The sequence below is a fragment of the Thunnus maccoyii genome, chromosome 2, assembly GCF_910596095.1.
Source record: "Thunnus maccoyii chromosome 2, fThuMac1.1, whole genome shotgun sequence".
NCBI classification, from domain to species: Eukaryota; Metazoa; Chordata; class Actinopteri; order Scombriformes; family Scombridae; genus Thunnus; species Thunnus maccoyii.
This window is the reverse complement of record NC_056534.1, coordinates 1161205-1186338: the sequence shown is the minus strand read 5'-3', so window position 1 is coordinate 1186338 and position 25134 is coordinate 1161205. Positions and strand designations below refer to the sequence as shown.

The following is a 25134-nucleotide window of genomic DNA, read 5'->3' as shown; positions in this document are numbered from 1 at the left end:
GTATCAGCAGACACAGAGCTGCTGCTTTGGGGTTCTTCTGGCTCCAACGGAGTTTTGAACATCAGGGATGTAATATTATTAACATTGAAATTCAGGTTTGTTTGGCTTTACTTTATTTTCTTATGCACTGGCTCTCCTGACATGTTTGCAGAAGCTTGCAGTCTATTTGCAATACTGATAGCTAAGGTTACTTCTAGCTAAGTTAATGGCTTAAACAGACTTGTGTCAACAGCGATGAAACAGTTTTATTGGTTGCAATGTACACTGTGAGTATTTGATTTGTGTGATAAGGTCCTCTTTGATTGGATTAAAATGCAAATATTCTTCCTGTTATGCGTTTACCTGCTTTATTTTACCTAATGTCTTAGAGTGGATGGGAATGATCAAAACATCTTTTTACCTTTTTCCAGTATAGGAGCATTTGCAGGGATACAGTGATTCATGACTTATAAATACAGTCATTGGCTTGGATGTAGCGTTTAGTAGAATCAGATGAGTACTTGATGTGGATTTATCTATGATTTGCCAAGTTAGTTAGTTAATAATGTGGAGATTTCAGACTGGGGCAAACAAATCAAATGAGCAGAACATGACTGTCAGGATCTACACATCTGGAAAACACAAGACGAACCAGTTTGTGGTTGGGACAAATAATTTCAAGGTGGAAAAAGAGATTTATTATGCTATATCTTTTATTCTTATCAATGCTTAAGTTTAAATTGATTGAGTGGCTCTTATCATCTGGTTTATTTCAAGAAAAACATTTTGGCTTGTGGAAATTCTGATCGGCTGGTAACTTTAAAACCTAGTAGCCATATTTCCTGATGATCAAAAAAAAAGTTCATTTCAAGCCCTGACTGTAAATGTGCTTTGATAACTCTGATGCAACTGCTTCACTTCTTCAGGTCTTTATATGACTGTTGGTGTAGCATAAACATCACAGATTATTCTCTGTGTGTTCATAACTACAAGTGACACCTTTTACATTACATACAGTCATGTGATCCTCTGTTAATATAAAAATAACGATTAGCGCAGCTTTAAACTTAAAAAATTGACAGCAGGATAAACACTAGTGTCATTATCAGGTCATCAATAAGTCAATTGATATGTGTCAACTCACTGCAAAGTTAAACATATTGAAATGATCTAAAACGATCTTTATCAGAAGATATCGTTGTATATTGTCTTTCCAGTTTGTGTAAAATCTTTTTTCCTCTTTTAAAAACTGTGGCTGTAAATCCAAGTTAAGTCGTCTGTAGACTGTTTCTTTTCTAATCATTGCAGGGATTTTAATGAGAAGCATTATGCAGTTCGCTTAAAAACCAACCAGACCTAATTCAGCCTGAATGTCAGAACTTGTTTTCTGAAACCTTGTGACTTTTTCTGTAGAAAATGGATTTGAGCAGAGAGACGATCATCTGATTCCTTCCTGAACACACTGAACGCCGTCTGTCAGGAGGAAACGTCCTGTTTCTGTGAATCCATCCCGTTATAATAGCAGCGTGACTCTATGGATGGAAATCTTGGTTGGTCTGTTGGTTCAGACTGAAACATCTCAACAACTACAGACAGAGTGCCATGAAATTCAATGGAGTATTTTTACATTGCTGTAAAAATACTCCATTACAAGTAAAAGTCCTGCATACAATCCTACTACAGTAAAAGTACATAAGTATTATGAGCTTGATGTAGTTAAAGTATTGCAGTAAAAGTACATAAGTATTATGAGCTTGATGTAGTTAAAGTATTGCAGTAAAAGTACATAAGTATTATGAGCTTGATGTAGTTAAAGTATTGCAGTAAAAGTAGTGGTTTGGTCCCTCTGACTGATATATTATTATATATGACATCATTAGATTATTAATAGTGAAGCATCAGTGTTAGAGCAGCATGTTACTGTTGTAGCTGCTGGAGGTGGAGCTAGTTTACACTACTTTATATACAGTTAGCTAGTTTAGTCCAGTGGTTCCCAACCTAGGGGTCGGGCCCCTCCAAAGGGTCAGCAGATAAATCTGAGGGGTGGTGAGATGATTAATGGGAGAGGAAAGAAGAAAAAACAAAGTTCTGATACACAAATCTGTTTTCAGTTTTTGGACTTTTTCTCTAATCTTTGATTTTTGCTGAAATATTGGATCATTTGAATATTTATTGAAATGAAAGCATGTGAGAAGTTTAGAGGGAAAAATCACTATTTGGTGGAGCTGTTAACAACTCATAGACATGTGAAATGTGACCCCGACTACACACTGCTTTTTGTAAGACGTCAAAAGACAACAATGTAAAACTCATTTCATCATCAGACAACCAGCTCACTTTTTCTCGCTGTTTCCTCGTCTGTTTGTCTTCTCTTTATGAGATTCCAGCTGCTGTACACCTCGAGGCGTGTAGTGCTGATCCTCAACACAAGCAGTTTTTCCCTCTTTTCCCGCTGCATATTGAGACAATAGTGTCCATCCACAGCTCACTCAAAAATCCACTGGATCTGGACTGCATGCTGTCTGGTTTGAGTAAACTGAGTTTGTCACTTTTGCAGTGTGAACACACGACACACAGAATAAGCATTTATCTTAGACACCCTGCAGGGGTGGGGGCAGACCTCCTGTGTGCAGATTCAAACTCTGACCTGGTTTCTCTCTATGCTGTGCGTCCTCTGCAGCTGGCTTGATCAGATTACAAGCCTGTCTTCACACCTGGTTGTTAGCGTGGTTGAGTGTTATCTGACGACAGACTGGTCAGACAGGCTGTCTAGAGTCTGCCTTCAGTAAAACAGAGCAGGCTGATAATGTGAGCTGCAGGTGAAACACGCTACGGGGCCTTCAACCGTCATTTTCTTACACCTGTAAGAACTTTACAGGTTAAAAATAACCTGCGTGTTTTGTCTCAGGTTGGACTATGATTGGCTGATCATATCACAGACAGCAGCACTGACACTGTTCTATTTACCAGCCACAAAACCGCAACACATAAGAGACTTGTTTCTAAAGTTCATATTTAACAGTCAGTGACAGATGAGGCTGTAACCTGCAGTCTGCAGGCTGCAGAGTGGAGCAGAGATCTCACAGAGGCTTCAGATCTGAAATCATTTAAACTGAATTATTGATGAAAACAGTAAACACACTGCAGAGTCTTAGATGAACAAAGATGAAAAGTTGCAGCTGTCTACCATCTCATGCTACTTTATACTTCCACTCCACTACATTTCAGAGGGAAATATTGTACTTTCTACTCCACTACATTTATTTGACAGCTTTAGTTACTTTTCAGATGAAGATTTGACATGAAGTAAGATAAGCTCCTAAATCAAGCTGCATTATTTAAACGCAAAGATCAAAGAAAAGCTCTGGAAAATGAGTCTAATGTATCAGGACTTTGTTTTTTTATTCTTTCCTACACAAACTATCATCTCACAGTCACTCACATTGATCTTGTGACTCTTATAAAGTCCTGAAGATCAAATAATAACAATAAAATGCTGCTTATGCACTGATTGATAACATACTTTATTAAATGATTTTCTGCAAAACAAGTACCGTTACTTTAAAGGGAACCAATTATGCTCATTTCCAGCTCTATTTTTTATTTTTGGACTCCACTGGAGCAGCTTTGCATGATATGGTTTCCACCTAAAAACTCCTTATTTATCATATACTGGTCCTTTATGCAGCCCCTCAGTTCAGCCTCTGTCTCTAACATGCAGTTTTAGCTCCTGTCTCTTTAAGGCCCCGCCTCCCCATGAACCCACTCTGATCTGATTGGCCAGCTTTCTAAAATCCTGCCGAGGGGCTGCCATATCAGAGTTGTGTTAAGTTACTGCTGATGCAAACCCAACATTTCCTGCTTTACTACTTCATATTAAAAGCTTTTAAATGACTAAATAAACAGGAAACTTTTATTGTGAAAAATATACAGGAAATTAAACGTGTTCCTCACTGAATTAGCGGAGCTTTGTTAGCTGCAACAACAACATATAGAGATATTTGGAGCCATGTGTTCAGTGGATCATATAGAAATAATGCAGGGAGGAATAGTACAAGCAGAAACAGCCACAGTGATGATGACGTTTGATGAAGAGCTGCCAGGTGACCAGCACACCTCCAACAGGTAAACTACTTGTTTTACTTTGCTGTGCTGTGTGATGGAGTCATGGCTCAGCATAACTACCCACAAAACAATGGCAAAACACAAGAAATGTTAGCGGAGCGGAGCAGACAACCATAAAAAGAAATCCGTCACCAGCTGACATCACCTCGGCCTGAAAGTAGAAAAAAACGTTGGAAACCGAGTGTTCAGAGCAGCCTGAAGCTGCTGCTTTCTGCTCAAAGGGATTACTGCTACATACATTTACCTCATCATTTAATATGAACATCAGACATTGTAACATTATATATGACTGAAAATAAGGAAAAGTACTATAGGTCTCCTTTAATACTTTAAGTGCATTTTGCTGCTAATACTTGTGTACTTTTACTGCAGTAGGATTTTTCATGCAGGACTTTTGCTTGTACTGGAGTGTGTTTACATTGCTGTGTTGCTACTTTTACTCAAGGATCTGAGTACTTCTTCCATCACTGACTTTCACCATTTTCACATCTGGTTGTTTTCACGTTGTAAGCATCTTTAGCATCGAACCCGAGTCTGTCCTACGGCTTCACGTTCAGCGCTGCCAGCTGCTGAAAATCAAATAAATGAAAAGACGCCACAATTATTGTATTTCAGGACAAACTATCATACATTTAAATCCAGATTGTGATGTATACTGAGTTTATAACGTGTAGTATAAATATTCAGGAGACATCCATAGATCCATGTTGACTGCATTATGTACAAATGTACTATAAATATACTAATGCTATCCTACTTATTCAGGGATAAATGATGAAATAAAAACTGATGGTGCATCTAGAAGCACAGCTGCAGATCTGAGTGTTTTTACAATCAGAGACAAATAACCAGCAGACAACTTCTAAACATTTTAATGAACAATATGTCAAGTTGAGTCTTTTAACAGACGGAGACAGAGAGGACGAACACACCGCTGATCCCACGACAGTCTCATCCTTCATGTGGTTTATTACTATCAACATAGACATGGTTCTGTTTAACAGTAAATCAGCGCTCAAGATATTATTTAAAGGGTCGGTTCATCAAAAAATACAGTCTCACACACACACACAGACGTTGTTTCCCTCTAGTGGCATCAATCCAGACAGTTTTGGTTTTCTTTGTCTCTGTAACAGTTTGTGCGGATTTGAAACTCTTATCTACTGAAACAGCTACACGTCTTTCCAAGTTATTCTGAATAACAGCAGGAGAAATAGTTCCTGTGAAAACTGTTTAACATGTTCGGTGGATTATTCAGATAAAGTGCCAGATAGCATGCTAACGTGTTAAAATTAGCTTTGAATGTTATCTTGCTCTTTGATATTGTGAAGCTTTCATCAACACTCACATGATTGTTTTCATAGCGAAGACCTGCAACATGTTTTAAACTGTGTTCATTAATTAACTAATTAACCAAACACAAATTATTGCTACTTAAGATTTCCAAACAACTAGAAATAAAATGATTTTATTCTCAAAATGAAAATATTCTGTAAATATGGGTTCAACACCAGGACATTAATAATGTCTAGAAGCAGTGATGATATTTGTCAGTTTGTCAGTAAATCACAGTCGACGTCTTATAAAAAACAACAGTCACAAACAAAAACTCAGCTGTGGAGGAAACTCAGACATTCAGTTTCAAACAATGATGAAAGCAACACTGACCTTTCCGTTTACCAACAATCTCAACACAGAACAAACAAAAAAATGAACAATTTTAAAATTTAAAAATCTAAAAATGTGTAATTGAAGCAAAAAAATGTAAAAAAAAAAACAACCTGAAACTGCATCAAAAAAAACAATAAAAATAAAATCAAACTAAATGATTCCAAATTCAGTGAAATAAATACTAAACATAACAAACATAAAATATAAACAAAAGAAAAATATTTTAGCATTGTTCATAAAATCTCTGTCTGTCTCTTTGTAGCTGGTATCTGATTGGTTGACAGTTTTTAATGATTCCTCCCTGAGTTACAAAAATAAAAGCGTCCTAAAACAGTACAACATCTTTATCTTCATGTGGACAATAATATGATATTTACTGAAACAAAGATTCCACTTCTCATGTGTGATTAAATGCAACTGTCGAGCTGCTGACATCATTCAGGAAGAAAGAAAACAAAAGTGTTTCAATCCACGTCGAGCGTTTAGTTCTTCTTCAGAGCGCCTCATCACAACACTTCCTGCTCCATACCGAGTCAAATAAACTTTTGTCCTTTTCGTCTTTGTGCTGAACGGACGTCCTCTCTGGAGGACCGGGACGCTGCTCTCAGGTCACAGGTGGGAGGAGGTGGAGAAGCAGAGCTTCAGGGTGAAAGGGTTGGAGCTGTCTGAGGGCGACAGACGGAGAACGAGTTCATTCACACTGAAGTAAACACTGCTGACTGTGTGTGTGAAGGCTTTCAGTACAAAAAAACAAAACATAACTCCAAAAATAATCTATTTAAAGACATTAAACAAGAAAAAGAAACATTTATGAAGCACTTTTTAAAGAGACGAAATATTAAAGAGCAAGAGAAAACAAATGAGTTTCAACATGTTTTTTAAAGATGTGACTTTGTGTGAGGCTGTTTGGTCCTGAAGGCCTGTTGTTGCTCCTCGTTAGTATGGTGGTGAGTCTCCCCGCCTGTCACCCAGAGGTCAGAGGTCAATAACTCCTTTAAATACACACAGGAACCTGACCAGGTGATGCATCGTGTTTCAAAAGTCAAAACTTAAAATCAATCCTAAAAGTGACACTTAAAACTGGTCTAACTGGTGATCTAAGTTTAGCTTTTGTTAAAAAAAACCTTTAAGGAACGTACTGGATCCGTGTGAAGCCTGACATCTAGTGGTGAAAGCAGGAAGTGACTCACTTATTATCAGTTGGGAAAAAATACGTCTGCTGAGTGAAGAGATGCTGACAGTAAAGACAGTGATAAAGATAGTGACCTGGTCAGGTGACGTCATCTGCAGCAGCATGATTTTTACACTGTCCACTAGTTTCCATCAGAAACAAGTAGTGAACACAACTCTGACTCATCATCAGCTTTTCAGTTGATATGTTGAACTTGTTAGAAAACAGTTTCTTATTTCCATATTCAGCAGTTACGGAGCAACATTATCATTCATGTGGAGTCGTGTTTCTGTCCACCTGGTGAATGTAAGTCCAATATTCACTCTCTTTTAGCTCTTGTTTTTACTCTCTACCAACTCCTGAGGGAAATATCTGGCTCTTTAGCTGCTAAATGCTCCACTATGTTCACCAGCTAGTCTACAGCTAACTGTGTCTGTTTGGTGCTGAGCAGGTAGTGTACAGCGGCTTTTTACAGCTTTTTCTCTCTGAAAACGACACTATGAGACGCTGAGAGTGAACCAGAACAGTAAAGTTGCAGCCGGACAGATAAACAATGAGCTGAAACTCACTATAAAGCTCCGTAAAGCCGAGAGGAGCTGCAGAGTCTCTGATGATTCTCTGTAGGTTCATCACTACGAGCCACGACCAACACTGTTACTGTATAGATCAGACTGTGGAGTTATAAATATATAGATGTATAGCCTTGCATGGTGGCTTGGTGTGAATGAACAGCAGAAACAGTGCTTTGGATAAAAGTGCTATATAAATTTAGTAATTTTAGGAACACATGCAATGCTTCGCAGAAGCTGACTCTAAAATCTAAGACACTGAAGCATCTTTGAATGCACCACCAAACTGCATTTTGCCGAGAGTGAGATGAGAGGATGGATATAATCTCAGGTCTGTACGTTAAGTAGCTGGAGCTGAGAGGAAATTAGCCTAGCTTAGCTTAGCATAACGACTAGAAACAGGGGGAACCAACTAGCCTGGCTCCGTCCAAAGGTAACAAAGTCCACCTGCAAACACCTTTGTTTGTTTCCTTTAACAGCATGATTATTACATTTTTCTATATCCTGTGGACACTGTTTTATATGTAAAGGTGTTTTACATAAAGATCCACACAGTTTGACTTGGTTTGATTGATCAATGCCCACACGCCACCTGATTGGTTGTGTGTAATGTAAACAGTGCGTCAGCGTCCGTTGGCTACTTACTGGGTATTCTGATCTGGTGGTGGTTGAGAACAGTCAGAGTCTCCACCGCTTCAGTCTTACTGTCAAACTCCAACAGACCCGACAGAGTCTTAGAGCTGGCTGCAGCGATGAAGAGGAGGACGAAGAGGAGAGACAGACAGGAAGAAGAAAGAGAAGACAGTAAATAAAAGTTGAATGATGGCTCCGTATTTCAGTCCTGATCACACTGCGGAGCCGAGCCGCGTGATTGGTTAGACTCACGTTTGGCGTCGAAGATCTTGAATTTGGTGAAGGCGGGAGCGCTGTGTTCAGTACAGAGCTGCAGAGAGAAAGGAGGAGAGGTAGACTGTTTTTAACTCATCTGAACTAAAATAAGAACAATTAAAATAAGTCCAGGTTTTCAAGTTATTGATGCTTAAAGGACGAGTTCACAATTTTTCAAGTGTGTCTTAAGTTTATACTTCCACCGCAGCTCAACAGGAAACACAAAGAGGGAATTTGATGCTAAAAAGACTGTAAATGTGTCAGATATCCACTTGATATGACTAACTCAGACTGATGAAACCTCATATAAGCTTTACATCTACTCCTTTTAAGCGAGACTATGCCACACAATTTCTTTTACAAATGAAAAGTTTAATTCAGAAGCAATGACACATTGTTTATTATGTTGGCAAATGTTAGCTTATGCCAGCAGACTTTAGGTAAATATTTCAGTGGATCGATAACACATGACGGTAAATGTTTAGTGACCTTTACGTTCTTTATAGTAATGCAGTAGGGACTGTTTTGTGTTGAAAGGAACTGAAGAGAAAAACTGATTCTGTGAACATTTATGATCCATTTGAAGGTACTGCACAGTTTTTCTGTTGAGAAGCCAAAAATGAGCCAAAGCTCAGACATTTAAAACGATAACATTTGCCTTAATGCAGAGAAATAAGCAGAGAAAGAGAACTGTGATGATTCTCATCTCTAACGGTGTCCCACAGGGCTCCTAACTCGGTCCCTTCCCCTTCTCAGTTTACAACTCTTCAGAAAGCTTTCTCAGTCTCCAAACTCAACCCAACTAAACCTGACTATAATCTAATTTAGATGTGACCTCACCTTGTGCAGCTGGTGTTCGCTGAGGGTGGGCGGGGCGTTGTAGAAGTGCAGGACGGCGGCGGGCGGCTGGATGATGTTCCTGCCGCTCTGCGCGCTGCTGAAACGGTTATTTCTGGTCAGACTGAAGTCCTGGTAGCTGCTGCTGCCGTCCGGCAGCTCAAACACCTGACTGGGAATCACCGCCTGCTGCTTGGACACACTGAGGGGTAAAGAGAACCATGTAAACACAGAAAAATGGAATGAAAACAAACTTAGATTTATGATATTTTGTTGTACAGCATGACAAAAAAACTATGAAAATGCAGGAGTTTGTTATGAAGCAAAAGGAAAAAACAGTCAACTAGTCAACTAGCATCTGACAATATCACATCATAGCTCAATATCTATATGTGTCGCTGTATTACAGTAATATTGGCTTTGGGTGTTTGCAGACATAAGACTCCACTGTTGTATGTGTACAAATAATAATGATAATTGTTGCAAAATTAGCCAATTTCTTTCCTTCAAATATTTTTTTCTTTTGTTCAGACCTTATTAAAACCAGATATATAGAAAAGTATTGAACTGGTAATTATTCTGCCTTGATACAAACTGGACTTGCATTTTCATGGAGTTTACATATTTCATGTTTTATGTGTTGTGTGAACCATGTATGAACAAATGTTTGTTGAGTATTTTGTTGTAGTAGTAGAAGTTGAGGTTTTGTTCTCATGGTGGTGCTAAAGGAAAGGTGACAGTGGTCATTAAAATCTATTAAAACTAAGATCTTACGTAGCGTTTCCTAAATGTTGTCCGAGCATTAAAGCGCTTACCAAACGTTCAGTTTCTTGCCGAACACCTTGATGCCGTTGAGGTGAGTCACAGCTCGGTCCACAGCGTATTCATCTCCCATCTCCACCAACGCCGTGCCGGGAACGCTCTTCATGAACTTCACCTGCAAACACAAACATCAGATCAGAGGTCGCAGCAGGTGACTCACAGGTCGTTGCTTTGGATGGAATTTGGATGTGAAAGTTGAGTTTTTTGAGGGATTATTTCCAGATGATTGACAGGTGGCAGACGATAACTCCACACAGCATTTATACACAAAAACAAAACACAAACTTAAAACACAGCAGTCGCTCTGAACTCTGAGGATGAGGAGGGACGACACACCTTCTCCACGTTGCCGTAGAGACAGAAGAGATTGAAGATGCGGCTGCAGTTCATCTGGACGGGATGCAGGCTGCTCACCATGGCAACGGAGCTGGAAGTGGCATGGCCCAGGAGGGAGGAGGAGGAGGAGGAGGAGGAGGAGGAGGCGCTCTTGTGGTGGAGGAGCAGTGGATAGGAGATCATGTCCTGCACCTCCTGGCTGCTCCTCCTGTACCTGCTGTTCGTAGGCAGAGGCAGCAGGGGGCAGTGTGGGCCTGCAGACATAATGACACAGCTGGAGGAGAGGAGACAGACATGCTGGACGGACAGAAACAGACCAGACAGACAGACAGGCAGACGGTACCGTAGCCGTTGGATGGATGCTCTCCGAGGATGGCCTGACGCTGCCTCCCTTTACCCCGCTCTGCAACACACACACACACACACACACACACACACACAGAGTTTTGGTTTGATGTTAGCAGGTTAGCAGAGTCACACCCAAATACAGGCAGAGCAGTGGGAGGTGAAACTGATAATCCTCCTCAGCAGGAAAATCTATTTTCAGCCTCCTTCAGCAGGCCGACTCTGCTTCACCTTCAAACCAGCTGCGTCACAGTCAGCGGTCAGGTTTACCTTCCAAATGTACGAGCACATTTTAATTGAATTTCCAGAAAATGTACAAAAGAAAATGTAGTGAATTTTTTTTTCCAATTCACTCCTGTTGTGTGAATATTAGCAGACAAACAGCAGGTGGCGCTAATTTTACAGCTGGTGCTATTAAACCGTTGCAGAAGAAGAGGACACAACAAGATGACGTCATTAAAAAAAAAACAGCAATCAAAGCTCAAACGATGGAAAATGTGATGGAGGAGGTCGAAACCCGACGGTGGAGAAATTCATATATACAGAGATTTTGAGTATAATCAGTGTGAGGTCACATAATCTGATGTTCTCACTAGTGCGATGCCAGATCGGCTGATACAATCAGCTTTATAGTCAGAGAGACCTGCTGGTTCCAGTCTGAGCCGATGAGGCATTAAATCGTCCGGTTTCGATCGGTGGCAGATCGATCGATGCACCACTACAAGAATCAATACTGTTCATTGGGGCTGCGACAAATGAATATTTTCTTTATTGATTAATCTGCAGATTATTTTGTCAATTTGTTGTGTCTAACAGTGTTTCTAACAGTCCAAAACCCCAAAATTTTAACAATTCTACAACAACACCAACTTCTACTGAAGTATCTACAAACCAGGTTTGTGTGTGTGTGTGTGTGTGTGTGTGTGTGTGTGTGTGTGTGTGTGTGTGAGCAGTTATGAAAGGTGGTGTCCTACCTCGGTGCAGGAGGAAAGGTTTGGTGTAATCCCAGCTGGTGTTGTCGTTGCGGACGACGTTCAGTCTGTTGGGCTGCAGGGGGCGACAGAGCACAGCACCTCTGGGTGGGTCTGTGTGCGTGTGCATGAGTCTGAGAGTGTGTATGTGTGCATGCACGTGAGTGTGTGTTTATTGAGAGCACTGTTTTGAAGGTTCAGAAGTTTAGTTTCAGTTAAGGGAGAGGGTGGGGATAGGTATGTCGACCAGGGTCCTCATAAGTATAGAAATACAATATGTGTGTGTGTGTGTGTGTGTTTACCCGAGCGTATTCGATCTTCAGCGTGCAGCAGCCGGCGTAGATGTCGGCTCCATTCAGAGCCAGCTTGGCCTTCTGAGCATCCCCCACTGACTCAAATGTTAACGAGCTCGTTAAGGAAGACTATCAACCAGCCAATCAGAGGAGAGAAACAAGTCCAACGAAATCCTCAACAAGATCTATTCTCAGATTCAGTAAATCTTATTTTCCATCTTTAAAACTTTTACAGGTTTCAACAGATTCAGTTCTCTTAGTTTGTTTTATGTGCAGCAGCTCTACAGGAGTTAAATGAATGAATGAAGTGAGTCTCAGCTGATCTGTGAAACACTTCAAACACAAACACAGTCAGGATATTCCACCATGGCCTGGATGCCGCTGCGTTTGAAGATGACGATACGCTGGACGTTACCGACCGGGTTGCAGACGGTGTACAGAACATCCTGGCGGAGAGAACACAGAGACGACTGACAAGCATGTCAAACAACAACAGCTATCAAATCCTATAAACGAGGTTCGTTATAGCTTAGAGAAGGTTGTTTTAGGGTTCAGGAGATTCAGGAAGAGGAGTGGGCTCAACTCTTTCACTAACGCTCAGCTCTCAGTCCACTGCGTCTTTCTTGCTGCTCTGTTGTTGTTGTTGTTGTTGTTGTTGTTGTTGTTGTTGTCAGCAGTGGAAGAAGCACTGAGATCCTTCACTGCAGTAAAAGTACCAATACAGCAACGGGCCAACTATTTATTCTTTGAATTAAAATGTACCAATTCGGGATAGGAGCCCTTGGTCACATCACCCAGCCCTACTTTATATACAGTTAGTCCAGTGGTTCCCAACCTAGGGGTCGGGCCCCTCCTAAGGGTCAGCAGATAAATCTGAGGGGTGGTGAGATGATTAATGGGAGAGGAAAGAAGAAAAAACAAAGTTCTGATACACAAATCTGTTTTCAGTTTTTGGACTTTTTCTCTAATCTTTGATTTTTGCTGAAATATTGGATCATTTGAACATTTATTGAAATGAAAGCATGTGAGAAGTTTAGAGGGAAAAATCACTATTTGGTGGAGCTGTTAACAACTCATAGACATGTGAAATGTGACCCCGACTACACACTGCTTTTTGTAAGACGTCAAAAGCCAAAAAGGTTGGAAACCACTGGTTTCATCTTTAACAATGTGTTGTATTTTAAAAGCTTGTTATATTATCCATTGTGTCAAATCTTCATCTGAAAAGTAACTAAAGCTGTCAAATAAATGTAGTGGAGTAGAAAGTACAATATTTCCCTCTGAAATGTAGAAAGTAGCATCACATGGAAATACTCAAGTAAAGTACAAGTACCTCTAAACTGTGCTAAAGTAAATGTACTTAGTTACTTTCCACCACTGGTTGTTGTTGTGTGTAACTTCTTTTTGCCAATTTGTTATCTATGTAAAGCCAGTTGAGGAAGTGGAAGGTTTGGATCCAAAAAGGTAAAAGACGTAATGAAAGTTCATAAACACAGAAAGAAGGTCCAGTGGCCCCAAACATGCTCAGTGAAAACGTCATCGTTCTAGGCACATATGTGCCACTGGCCAAATACAACGTACTACGCTGTATAAATGAAACTAAATCAAGAACCAGTTTTCTGAAAAACTTGAGTAGTTCACTCGACTTAATATAACTCCATCTGACTATCAGATGGAAGTGTGTTTGTCCATGTAATTACTGTAAATAAACAGTATGTATCATATTCATGGTAACTGTACTACGTTGTATTTGTCCAGGTCGGACCTCAGTTCATTCTCTGGTTCATTATCCGGCTTGTTGTTAGCAACTGTTAAATTCACTCATTACGTACGCCTTGTAGTCGGGTCAGATTGAGGTCAGATCACGTTCCCACCAAACAAACCACTCCAGAGTTCACTTGTGACTGGACTGAGACCACTCCCTGTAAAGGGTCTCTGTGGTTATTTTAGTCTGCAGCCGAGTCAACTGCTGTGTTCAGATCTGCCCAAACAAATCGTACCGAGGAGAATCTGATGTAACCGGACTAAAAAGTGCATGTGTTAAAACACCATGGAAGGATAGAAGACTCCAGGTGGAGTGGAGACGATTTTTAGATAAGATAGATGACTTTTTCAGAGAGAAAGATGGTTCTAGGGCTGGTAGAGAAGGTCTGACAGAGGAGGACCATGAAGGGTAAAGAAAGTTCAGGTAAAGGAGGATCAACTGAGCTAGAGGGAGTTTGTTCCACTAAAGGGAGGTGAGGTGGAGGAGGTTCTGCTGGACTTACGGTGGTGATGGGGTACAGCGGGTTCTGGATGGACAGCAGCAGAACCTTGTTTCCGCTGGTGGGGTCGTCTGCGTTGGTGGGCCTGGTGATCCTCTGGCTGGTGGAGAAGTTGAAGAAGGCCTGCTGCTCGGCGATGTAGACGGCCTCTTGGGTTCCACACGCCACGCAGCGCTCTGCGCTTTCCACGCTGTCAAACTCCACCAGGGCCTGCCGCTTAAACGGCATCATCATCACGTAGCTGCCAACAGAGTGGACAGGTGTGGAGGTGAGAGGAGGCGGGGCTTCACTCAGGTGGAAAGACGCTTTTTCTTTGTATAAGATGAGCTTCAGGTTGAAGCTGCTGTTAGTTTTGTTTATAGCGTTGGGTGAACTGTTTTTACAGTTTGGTATTTATATGACCTCTATTAAAGCTATTAAAAACACATCGAGCCACATCGCTGCACTGGTTGACATGTTCCTTCATCATGAAGAGTTTGACTAATAACTAAAGACTAATAACAGCGATCGCGTTTTAGTAGTTCTGTGTACATTGAGAAATTTATAATGTAGCACAAAGTCCAGAGGTTATGATCTGCAGCACAACGAGTGAGCGAAGCTGTAAACAGAACTGTGTTCCTGCACATGCTCAGTAGCGTCTGCCTTACACAGAACTACTCTCCAGAGACTGAAAACGTGATGCTGTTATTAGTCTTTGGAGCCGTTTCTAAACAAACTAACGTGACCAAACTCTTCATGATGAAGGAACATGTGACCCAGAGCAGCGGTGTGACTCACTGCTGTGTTTTTAATAAAGATATATCAGCTTTGATACACACAAAATACTTGTTAGTAGATCAGTTCATTGTTGGTTTGGATTCAAACATGAAGACAAATATAGAAAATCACCAGAAGTACACCTTTTTAAAAACTTTTTAGTAAATATTTAGCTAACATGATGCTTTTTCCACCACAAACTAACTGACATATTGAAAACCTGATGCAGGTGTGTTCTGTACGTAATGTGAATTTGGAGGCAACAGGGGCCCGACGGTAAATTTAGCCCCAAAACAATTTAATCTGGCCGAGCAAACTGCTTCAATCTCATCAAAATGAGTCAATCTAAAATTATATGAAACTGAGAAAAGCAATAAATGGATTGTTATTTTCAATCCATTCTCTAAATGTTGATTAATAAACTTTTTCAAGCGCAGTCTCTGATTGGCTGCAGCTTGGACTATATATATATATATATAACTGAATTTATGATTCTATTACTGATATGAAACTTGTTACGGTCGACAGAAACCTCATTCAGAGTATTCCCACCAAGTTTTCTTCCAAATTATCAATTTAGAGCAAAATGGCAACAATATTAAACCTGCAACATGTTAGACTATAACTCAGTCAAACACTCTTCGGCTGAATGTAATGATATTAATACATTTCCATAGACAGCAGATATATTTATGAGTCAGCATGACAAATGTTACAAACACCAGTCACATTTCGGTCATGGTTCATGTAATCTTATGAATAAAGTTTCATACTTTTTGATCCTCTGGCTTCTTTTTAAACACAGTTCTTCAACATATCATCACTAAACGTCAGGATTTTAGCAGCTATTTCAATGATTTGTTCAACACATTAAACAGATGTGATGAAACGGTCACTGTAATGACTGTTTTCAGCAAACGTGACACACCCACACACACACACACATCCGCACACACACTCACACACACACAGATTTAACAGATACTGCAGCAACCTGCAACAGTCTGACACTGTTAATGTTTCTATCACTGACATGAAACTGATACTGATGAGTCAGCCTGGTAGTCAGGAAACTATGATGTGATGATGATTTAATAAAACATCATTTGAAACAATAACTTATGAATCATAAAGCGGTTAGAGATTAAACTGTTTGACAGCAGTTCGACAGCCAGCAGCCACCTACAGACTCAACACTGCACATCACTAATCTCACTAATCGTGAGTTTGACCGTGGACTGTATATAAAGATGGATGACGCATCTCAACTTCCTGCCGCTATGCAAAAGTGAAGCCAAAATATCTTGCAGTAGAGTTGGGCGGTGGGAAGACGACCCCCCCCCCCCCCCTCAGCTGTCCCGCCAAAGCCTCCAGGTACAGCGCCGGGTTGTGAGGCTAATTTGACATAGCGGCCAAACCGTGTAATTACAACGTCACGTGATGCTATTGGGCCCAAAAAGACTTTTTCGCATTGACTTACATTGTGAAAGAGACGTCCGTAAATCAGCAGATCAATTTTTTTGAGCATCACAACCCCCGCGACACGACTCACCTCACTATCGGAATTTGATCCGTTCGGTCCGATTACATTTCGAAAGCCTAAAAGAGCCGCACGATTGAACTGTTTTTTCCCCATTCAAGTTAGCCGGAGGGCTAAACCGGAAGTAGCGGGCGGAAGCCACTAGCGCGCTCGCTCTATGGGCCCAATGACAGAGATTTGAGAGCGGCTGTCACAGCTGTCAATCATGATGTCACACCACCACCATTAAAAACTACAAACACACAATAAAACAGTGATGTAATAAAAGATCCTCCTGTGCTGCCTGCTGTTAGTGTTTTTATCTCTGTTGTGTTTGTGTCTGCTGGAAGGATTTCGCTTTTGTGTGTAAAATGAGCTGCTGTCTTTTGGTAAAGTTCAATATGTGGACTCATTGTTGAACCGTGCGGGGAACCAATCATAAAAAAAACCCAGTAAAGATACATGTACGGACGTTATTTAAAGGTTAAGTGTTACCAGATGTTGCCGAACTTGTCGAGCGCCTCCACCAGGTCGGCCTCCACCACGGCGTCGCAGAGCCCTCGGACGTGGACGACTGGAGACGGGAGGATCCGGTGACTGTCCTCCACGCCGTCCTGCAGAGAGAGGACAGTAAAACACAAACTCAGACACTGAGGGAAAACTAAATGGATGAGGTGGAACTCTCTCTATCTACACCTTCACCGAAGCTTAAGTTCAGGCCATTAAATTATAATCATGATGGATCAGTGTGTCTGCAGTGATCAAACACGGAGTATTTCTCTATCAACCACAGACTGTATATAAAGCTGGATGTAGCGAGGTGTGATGTCATTCGTTGGTTTCATTGAGTTGCGGCTTCTGGTTGGCGCCATCTTTTCCATTTGGATCCAGGACCTTCCAAATAAGGCTTGCGGAGGAGTGTTGCCTTTCACGCTCTAAAAACACGTTCCGCTACCTCGGACCGAAGCTAACGTTAGCTTACTGGGAACACCGAGCACTGCACACTTGGGCTAACTAAGGATGCACGATATTGGATTTTTTGTCGATATCCGATATGCCGATATTTCCAACTCACTGTGGCCGACTGCCGATGCCAATACCGATATATACGCATATTTTTGGCTGAGGAGACTATTATGCAAGCATAGATTGTACTAAGTATGATCAAAAAAGACAATATATGAAGGAAAAATTTAGGAAGCCTTAAAACTTTAATGAACCTGCCAAGTGGGAGCAGCAGCAGAGTTTTCATTGAGTTCATTAGACAGACAGGATTAATGTAGGATTTAATCTCTGGTCCACACTCCGGAGCAGAAGGTGGCAAGAACAGAGTGGTACATCCTGTCAGCCGAGATGTTTCCTATCTGTGCAGCCGAACTTAGCAGCTCCTCTACGGACTGTTTCACCCTGACGGTCCCGGTGTTTCCTCCGCAGGCTGCACTTCACTCAGCTGCCCGTCAGACCCGCTGCTTCTTCCCGTTTTAACCTGAATAACTAACCGGTGCTCGGTGCTCCGGTTGGATCCACCTGAAGAGCCGGGGCTAACGTTAGCTGGGAGGCTAGCGGAGCGTTATAGCCACAGCATGACCAGAAGGAAGCACAGCCAGCTAGCCTCCCAGCTAACGTTAGCCTCAGTTCTGCATGTGGATCCAACCGGAGCACTGAGCCACAGTTTGTTATTGAAGTTAAAGTGTAGAAGAAGCAGCGGGTCTGACGGGCAGCTGAGTGAAGTGGAGCCTGCGAAGGAAACACCGGGACCATCAGGGTGAAACAGTCCGTGGGGGAAGCACAGTCAGGCGGCGGAGGAGAAGGCGACAAATCGACCTCTCATAATTGTCAGAAATGGCCGATGCCGATATTTCATTTGAGATCAACAACAGCAACTGGTTATTGATCTACACATGGCTAGATTGTGTTTTATTTGTGTCGAGATGCGAGTGATCAACTGGCGGATCAGAGGTCAACATGAGCTCAGAGAACGATGAAGAGAACGAATCAGCTGTCTGAGGATCTGATGTCGTGTCAATTACAAATTTCCATATCTCACATAAAGAAGTGCGCAAAAGTTTTAGTCCCTTTAGATGTTTAGATTCTGCAGCAGGACAACGAGCACAAATGAAGAAGCATCTTCAGTCTCTGATCTCAACATCCATCAGTCAGTCAATCAGTTTTTATTTATATAGCGCTAAATCACAACAAAAGTCATCTCAAGGCACTTTTCACATAGAGCAGGTCAAGACCGTACTCTTTCATTTACAGAGACCCAACAATTCCCCCCATGAGCAGCACTCATGGAGGAAAAACTCTCCTTTAACGGGTAGAAACCTCAAGCAGACCCCGGCTCTTGGTGGGCGGCCATCTGCTTTGACCGGTTGGGTTGAGAGAGAGAAAGAGAGAGGGAAAGGAGGAGGAGGGGTGGACAGAAGAACAACAATCATAACAATAACAACAAGTATAAGAAGCAATAACCAGGGAAGGATGCCAACAGGACCGTGAAGGCTCGGCCTGCATCCCAGGATTTCCTGCGAGATGAGAAAGCACAAAAAACTCCAGGAAACATCATGGAGTCAGTCTGGGATTAACATGAAGAGACAGAAGCAGCTGAAGAAGAAGATGCAGGAACACTGAGAAGAACTGCTGCTGTTTTAAAGACCAATACTGATTTACTTTCTGCTGTTTACTCAACTTTGTTACTTTGTTATTTTTATTGTTAATTGATCAATAAAAACTATTCTACTACTACTATTTTAGTGGCTAAAACTTTTGCACAGTTCTGTATTTTGGAAGGTCATGACCCCCCCCCTCCCCACAGTATGGACTGTGAGCAGCAGGTGTGACATGTATTTGTGACCCACGCTGTGAGCTGCTGGTGTTTCGACCACATAAAGATAGAAAAACTAGTGCACACACACACACACACACACACACACATTTACCTCTGACGTAAAAAAAACAAGATCAAAGAAGTCAGGACAGGAAGCAGATAGTGATGAAAACATGAGACACACAGAGACCTCCTGCCCCCCCCCCCCCCCCCCCCCCCTCCATCTCTCTTTTAACTTAACTCTCCACAGTGAAGCTAAAACTCTGGTTGGCTGCTTAGACTGAAACATGAGAGACGTTCAGACTTTAATACTACGACAGGACGGAGATTTGTTCAGTTTTGTTCTCCAACTTGTGGCAGAAGAAGTTTAGAGTAACGACGATAAGCTGAGATGAAACTGTATTGATCTCCAGTGGAGCATCAGAGTACAAAGAGGACTGTAGGTGAGAAAAAATCTTGCCGGTTATGTAAAAAAACCCAAAAAAGAACGTGTGAACCTGTTATTCTCAGGAAGAGGTTGAGCACGCATTGGGGTTTTTTTGCAGGCTGACCTGTTTTCTTGCAGCAGGTCGAGGCTGCGGGTTCAGGCGTCTGCAGGAAACATGCTCTGATTGGCTATCAGCTGCCCGGCAGGCAGGCAGCGGTGCAGAGGCGTCGACTTGTAGACAAACTCGATCTGACTCACAGCGTCTTTCACACATAGTTCCCAGTAAATTACTGGGAGAACACTTTGTCTTTGTTGCATCGCCGCAAACTAAAACCTTCAGTTTTAAAAAGCAGAAGATTGAATGAAGGTTACTTTAAAGGAGCCTGGTGGCTGATTAAATAAATTAAATATATTGAATTAAATAAATTCACTAAGAAACACTGATATTTTAATTTTAATGTAATTAATAATTTAAATCTAGTTCTCTGAAGCTCTTTGTATCTCTTATCTCTCAGAAGAAAGATAAATAGTTTCATGCGCCGAGTAGTCGAGAGCTCACTCGACTGTGCCTACGCTTGGCTCGGTTACCGTAGCAACGCCGAGCGGGAGGCAGGCGGATGTTGAGGAAGAGGAGGAGAGCTGTTACTGTTGTACTCAGTGAGTCGACAACAATGAAGCAACACAGATTTTCATTTGTGTTGGGTAAAAGTGATATGGTTACCATGGTTACCAGCTGTTGTATCCATGTGACAGCATCAGGAAGAGGTGCAGCTCTAATCCAAACACACACACGCACACACACACACACACACACACACACATACACACACAGGGCCCAATCACCATGGAGACCAAGCCTCTGCCTTTTTGGTGAGTGTGTGTGTCTTTATTTGGCGTGTGTGCGGTGTGTGGTGTGTGTGTGTGTTTGTGTGTTTGTGTGTGTGTGCTGCTTCCTTCCTGTCTGACTCTGTGACCTCAGCTCATCCTCTCCTCCTCCCTCTTCATCCCTCCCTCCCTCCTCCTCCCTCTGTCTTCCTCACCTCCTCTTCTTCTTCTCTTTCCTATCTGAAAGTGAGCATTAGCTCGGTCAGCAGCTGAGCTAACGAGGCTAACGAGGCTAACGAGGCAGCAGGATACATCATTTATAAAGCTCATCAACCCTCAGTCTGATTCACAGGAGAGAACAACACGATGAGACAATATTGTTTTTGTCTAAAGGAGTTCAGCAGATGCAGCACTAAACTCTGCGTGTGACCTCATTATACATTATAGACGTCGTCATTTTAACTTTTAAAGCAACATTTTTCTGTGTGAAAACAACTTGCGTCTGCAGAGTGTTGGCAGGTGGTTTAACAGCCTGCTGCCCACAGAGAAAACACACAACCGCTACATCTCTTCTTCTTCTTCGTCCTCTTTTCAGTTGGAAAACAACAAAACTGCATCACAGCCAACATCCGGTGACGACAGAGACGAACCGAATCGTTATTTTGTGACATCGTCTGATATTTTTCAGAACTCTGTTTCTGTTGTCAGACAACAGAACGTAGAAATATTTTCTGATCAGCTGAACTGAAACTATTACACATCACTGTAGGAAAATAAATACGCTTTGTGATGTGACAACGCTGTGGTTAAACTCGATGTTTTCTTCAGAAACAAGTAACGAACACAACAACAATATGTGTTAACGTCTGATGTTTCGTTGACTCCCGACGTGATGATTTATCTTTTCTCAGAGTCTTAACTGGTGGTGGTGGTGGTGCTGGCAGAAAGGTCATGGGGTCAGAACAATTGTGGAGATGTTTAGCTGTGGACACCTGGACAGACCAGGTCGACCTTCACCATCCAGTCATTATCTCTCCTGTCAGGGTCCAAAGTCCATCAATGACGTCTGTAGCTAATCACAGACTTTCATCTGACTTCACTGTGAAGAATATATATATAATATATAGTAGAGCTGCTGATATATAATGGATCAACAACATGAGATCAGATATTTAGGTGTAAAACAGATGAAATATTGTTCAGTATGTTAACAGAAACATGATCCAGGCAGCGCTGCGCCGACTTCAGTTTGTAGTCAGGAAGGACTTTGTATTTGGGTTCAGTTTTTGACAAACAGACCTGCGGAGCTTCCTGTTTGATCTCGTCTCTCTATTATAACCATAAAACCCTGAAAATCAAAGGTGCTTTGATGTCGGCTGAAGTACGGCGAGCGAGCGAACACGCCGTCGTTCTGAATAATCCACTGCGGCGGCAGGTGGTCGCCTCACTGAATATATAAATAATAATGTAAATGATGTGCAGACACATGAGATGAACTTTAACTGGACGTCCAGTTCTTTTCATTAAGTTCTAGCAGCATCAGAGAGAGGGACAGGAAGTGGTTTAAACAGCTTCAATCTGACCAACAGGAAAAGCATCATCGTTTCATTATCTGTCTTCCCATGATGCTCTCTGTCTGCAGGAGGCCGACGACTGTTTGATCAGATGTCACTGAACTCTCGTCTGACACATTCACACATAAAAGACACAAGCCGCCTCCTTTTACACTGTCAAACCTGAGGTACGTCAGTATTTTCATTTCATGCTACTTTATACTTTTACTCAACTACATTTCAGAGGAAAAAGATTTAGTTACTGGATAATACAGATGACATTTTTACATAAAAAACATGTAATAATAGTTTAACATCCAACATGTTATTAAATATTAAACCAGTTGTTTCCAACGTTTTAGTCTTTTGTCCCTTGTAGAGCTGCAATGATTGGTTGATTAGTTGTCAACTCTTAAATTAATCTTTTTTTTTTCAGAAAAAAATCCAGCTTCTTAAATATGAATATTTCCTGGTTACCTTAGTCCTAAAATAACACGTATTTACCAAAGACTGTACATAAATATGGACGTAGTTACCGTGACGTCACTCGTTGGTTTCTGAAGAGCGGTTTTGAAGCTCAAAGTGAGCCGCTCCAGCCGTCGCCATCTTGGCAGTGTGTGACGCTGCCTAACTCCCAGCCAATCAAAAATGGGCAAAGAGGTGGGCTGAATGGCTCAAACAAGCCACCTAGCGGCTGGCGGACCTGTCACTCAAAGCAGCCATGTCCTTCATTATGCAGAACTTTACGGCTTAATAAAATTTAAACGGGTGAGTTATAAAAAAACCAAAACCGTTGTTTGTACCAGGCTGTAAACATGTTTATTTCTGCTGTAAAGTTTAACATGGTGGAGCCTCAAGTGGCCGTTCAAGGAACTGCAGTTTTTGGCTTCATTTTACAGCCCCGGAGGTTGCCGCTTGGTATTTCCTAGTTGCAGTTTCTTAAATGTGAGTATTTGATGTTTTTCTTTGTCATACATGACAGTAAACTGGATATCTGTTTCTTTTTGACTGTCGGTCCGACAAAAAAAAACATCTGAAGATGTCAAATTGGACTGTGGGAAATCATAACGGCATTTTTCACTATTTTATTTTGTTTTATGGACAAAATGATGAATCATGAAAATAATCTGCAGATTAGATGATAATGAAAATAACTGTTAGCTGCATCTCTTGCTTAAGCAAGTCAGTGAAACACTAGACTGTGGGTTTTATCAACGTGTAAAAACAGTGGTGTGTACCTATTACTCTAGAAGGTGTTTGTATTTATTTTCTGTCTGAACTGGTGACACTTGTCTCGTCTGAACTAACCTGGAGACCAACATGGCGTTCCTGTAGAGAGAAAACAGATGGCCTCGCTTCCTGTCCCTGCCAGAACCGCACAGAGACACCATATTGTCTCACCGAGCGGAGGAGCAGAACCCAGTGGGAAATAAAAAGGAACCAGAATAACATTTTAACAGCCTTCAGAAACATTCAAACATCTCCACAACATCCCAACAGCCACGTTGAACCTCATTAAAGCAGCAGATACCTCATGTAACATCACACTGAGCCAAAAGAAACTCTGCAAAGTTCAACTGTGTAGTTTAATTGTTTGTTTGTCATATTCTGTCCAAACACTGGAACGAAGATGATGCAGATGTTCAGTGAGGAGATGCTGCTGCAGCAGTCACATGCAGTCTTTTGATACTACAGAGACTTTGGATGGAGTAAAAACTCCTGGACCCCTCGATAACAGGTGACTCAAATCCATTTCTTAAGAGAGCAGTTTAGCTCAATAAATGTCCTTTAAAAGCTACTGAAGAAACACTAGAACCTGTTCAAAACCACTGAGAGATACTGACGTGAGTCTGAAACCTATTAAAGCTTCTCAAAAGGTCAAATGAAAGAGCACGAGAACCTTCTGTGTCCTCACAAACATCAACAACTTCATAAAGCTGAACAGCTTATCAGAAAGCTTTTATCTCATTTCTCAGTTTTGATGAGTTCAGTTTTCAGGTTATCAATAATAATAATTCTGTAAGTTTGAATTAAGAAAACCAGTAAAGTAAAGATTGATAACATATTTGAAATGCTGAAAACGTGCAGAGGCATCCTTCATTTTCACCTCTGCTCCGGTCACTTATATTTTCATTTCGCGGAAACTTGCCTCATTGTGATATTATAATGACACATATTGATTATTACAATATATCATATATAATATATGACTTTATATTCTCAGCAGAGTTGATATAAACCGTCCCACCTCCCGTCGGCTCCTCCGGCTGCTGCTCTCGGTGTGTCCGCTCCGCGCTGCCTCCTCTCCGGCGGAGTTCTCCTCCTCCTCCTCCCCGTCCTCCAGCTCCTCTCCGCCGGCCTGCTCCTCTGTCCGCAGCCGCTTGGCTGCCCGGTAGTATCCTCCTCCTCCTCCTCCTCCTCCTCCTCCTCCTCTTTCTTCTTTCTCCTCCATCACAGACGACGGACGCACAGAGGAAGATTTTGGGTGAAACGGAGGAAGAGACGAAGACACGTTTGTCTGCAGCTCCACAGATAGGAAAACACACAGACCTCCCACTCTGACACGATTTCAGAGCCGAGTGCATGAAGTAGACTGAAGGTCAAGGTCAACCTTATAATTGCTATATCTTCTTCTTCTTCTTCTTCTTCTTCTTCTTCTTCTTCTTCTTCTTCTTCTTCTTCTTCTTCTATCTTTTAGGTCTATATTTTCGTAATAATAATAATAATTATAATAAGCAACTTTATTTACATAGCATAATTCATGCAAAAAATGCAACATAAAGTGGTTAACATAAAACCAAAGAATCATAGCATTTATGACAAAACAATAAAAACAAGGATGAATATAATCTTCTTTCAATGTATTATTGTTATTAATATTATTTATACAATCTTAATATATTTTTATTGTAGGCCCATTACTATTCATCACATTCAAAACTAAATTAAGACTAATTAG

The 25134-nt window shown here is 41.4% G+C and overlaps 1 protein-coding gene across 3 annotated transcripts; it reads right to left on the bottom strand.

Annotated features, from left to right (window-relative positions):
- Window positions 1-5961: 5961 nt before the first annotated feature.
- Window positions 5962-24787, bottom strand: LOC121907153 (heterogeneous nuclear ribonucleoprotein L-like). Of its 3 annotated transcripts, none has more exons than XM_042426560.1 (14): window positions 24424-24787; window positions 23484-23540; window positions 17042-17160; window positions 14275-14512; window positions 12368-12453; window positions 12017-12113; window positions 11718-11790; window positions 10742-10801; window positions 10399-10652; window positions 10056-10177; window positions 9244-9442; window positions 8401-8458; window positions 8161-8259; window positions 5962-6440 (listed from the first exon to the last, which is right to left on the bottom strand). In XM_042426560.1, the coding sequence occupies exons 1-14, from the start codon at window positions 24625-24627 to the stop codon at window positions 6385-6387; spliced, it is 1722 nt and encodes a 573-aa protein (XP_042282494.1). In that variant the 5' UTR covers window positions 24628-24787; the 3' UTR covers window positions 5962-6384. The 3 variants fall into 3 exon arrangements, with proteins under 3 accessions (XP_042282494.1, XP_042282503.1, XP_042282511.1); XM_042426569.1 differs by having other exon boundaries at window positions 23484-23504; window positions 24424-24786; XM_042426577.1 differs by lacking the exon at window positions 23484-23540 and having other exon boundaries at window positions 24424-24786.
- Between the last annotated feature and the right edge of the window lie 347 nt (window positions 24788-25134).

What these genes read in the sequence shown, in the direction of transcription:
- LOC121907153 (XM_042426560.1), bottom strand. Translation starts at nt 24,627, where the DNA reads ATGGAGGAGAAAGAAGAAAGAGGAGGAGGAGGAGGAGGAGGAGGAGGA. An exon ending in AACGCCATGTTGGTCTCCAG is followed by an intron (nt 17,161 to 23,483) that starts GTTAGTTCAGAC and finishes CTCTCTCTGCAG; the next exon opens with GACGGCGTGGAGGACAGTCA. An exon ending in TGAAGATCGAATACGCTCGG is followed by an intron (nt 11,791 to 12,016) that starts GTAAACACACAC and finishes CGCCCCCTGCAG; the next exon opens with CCCAACAGACTGAACGTCGT.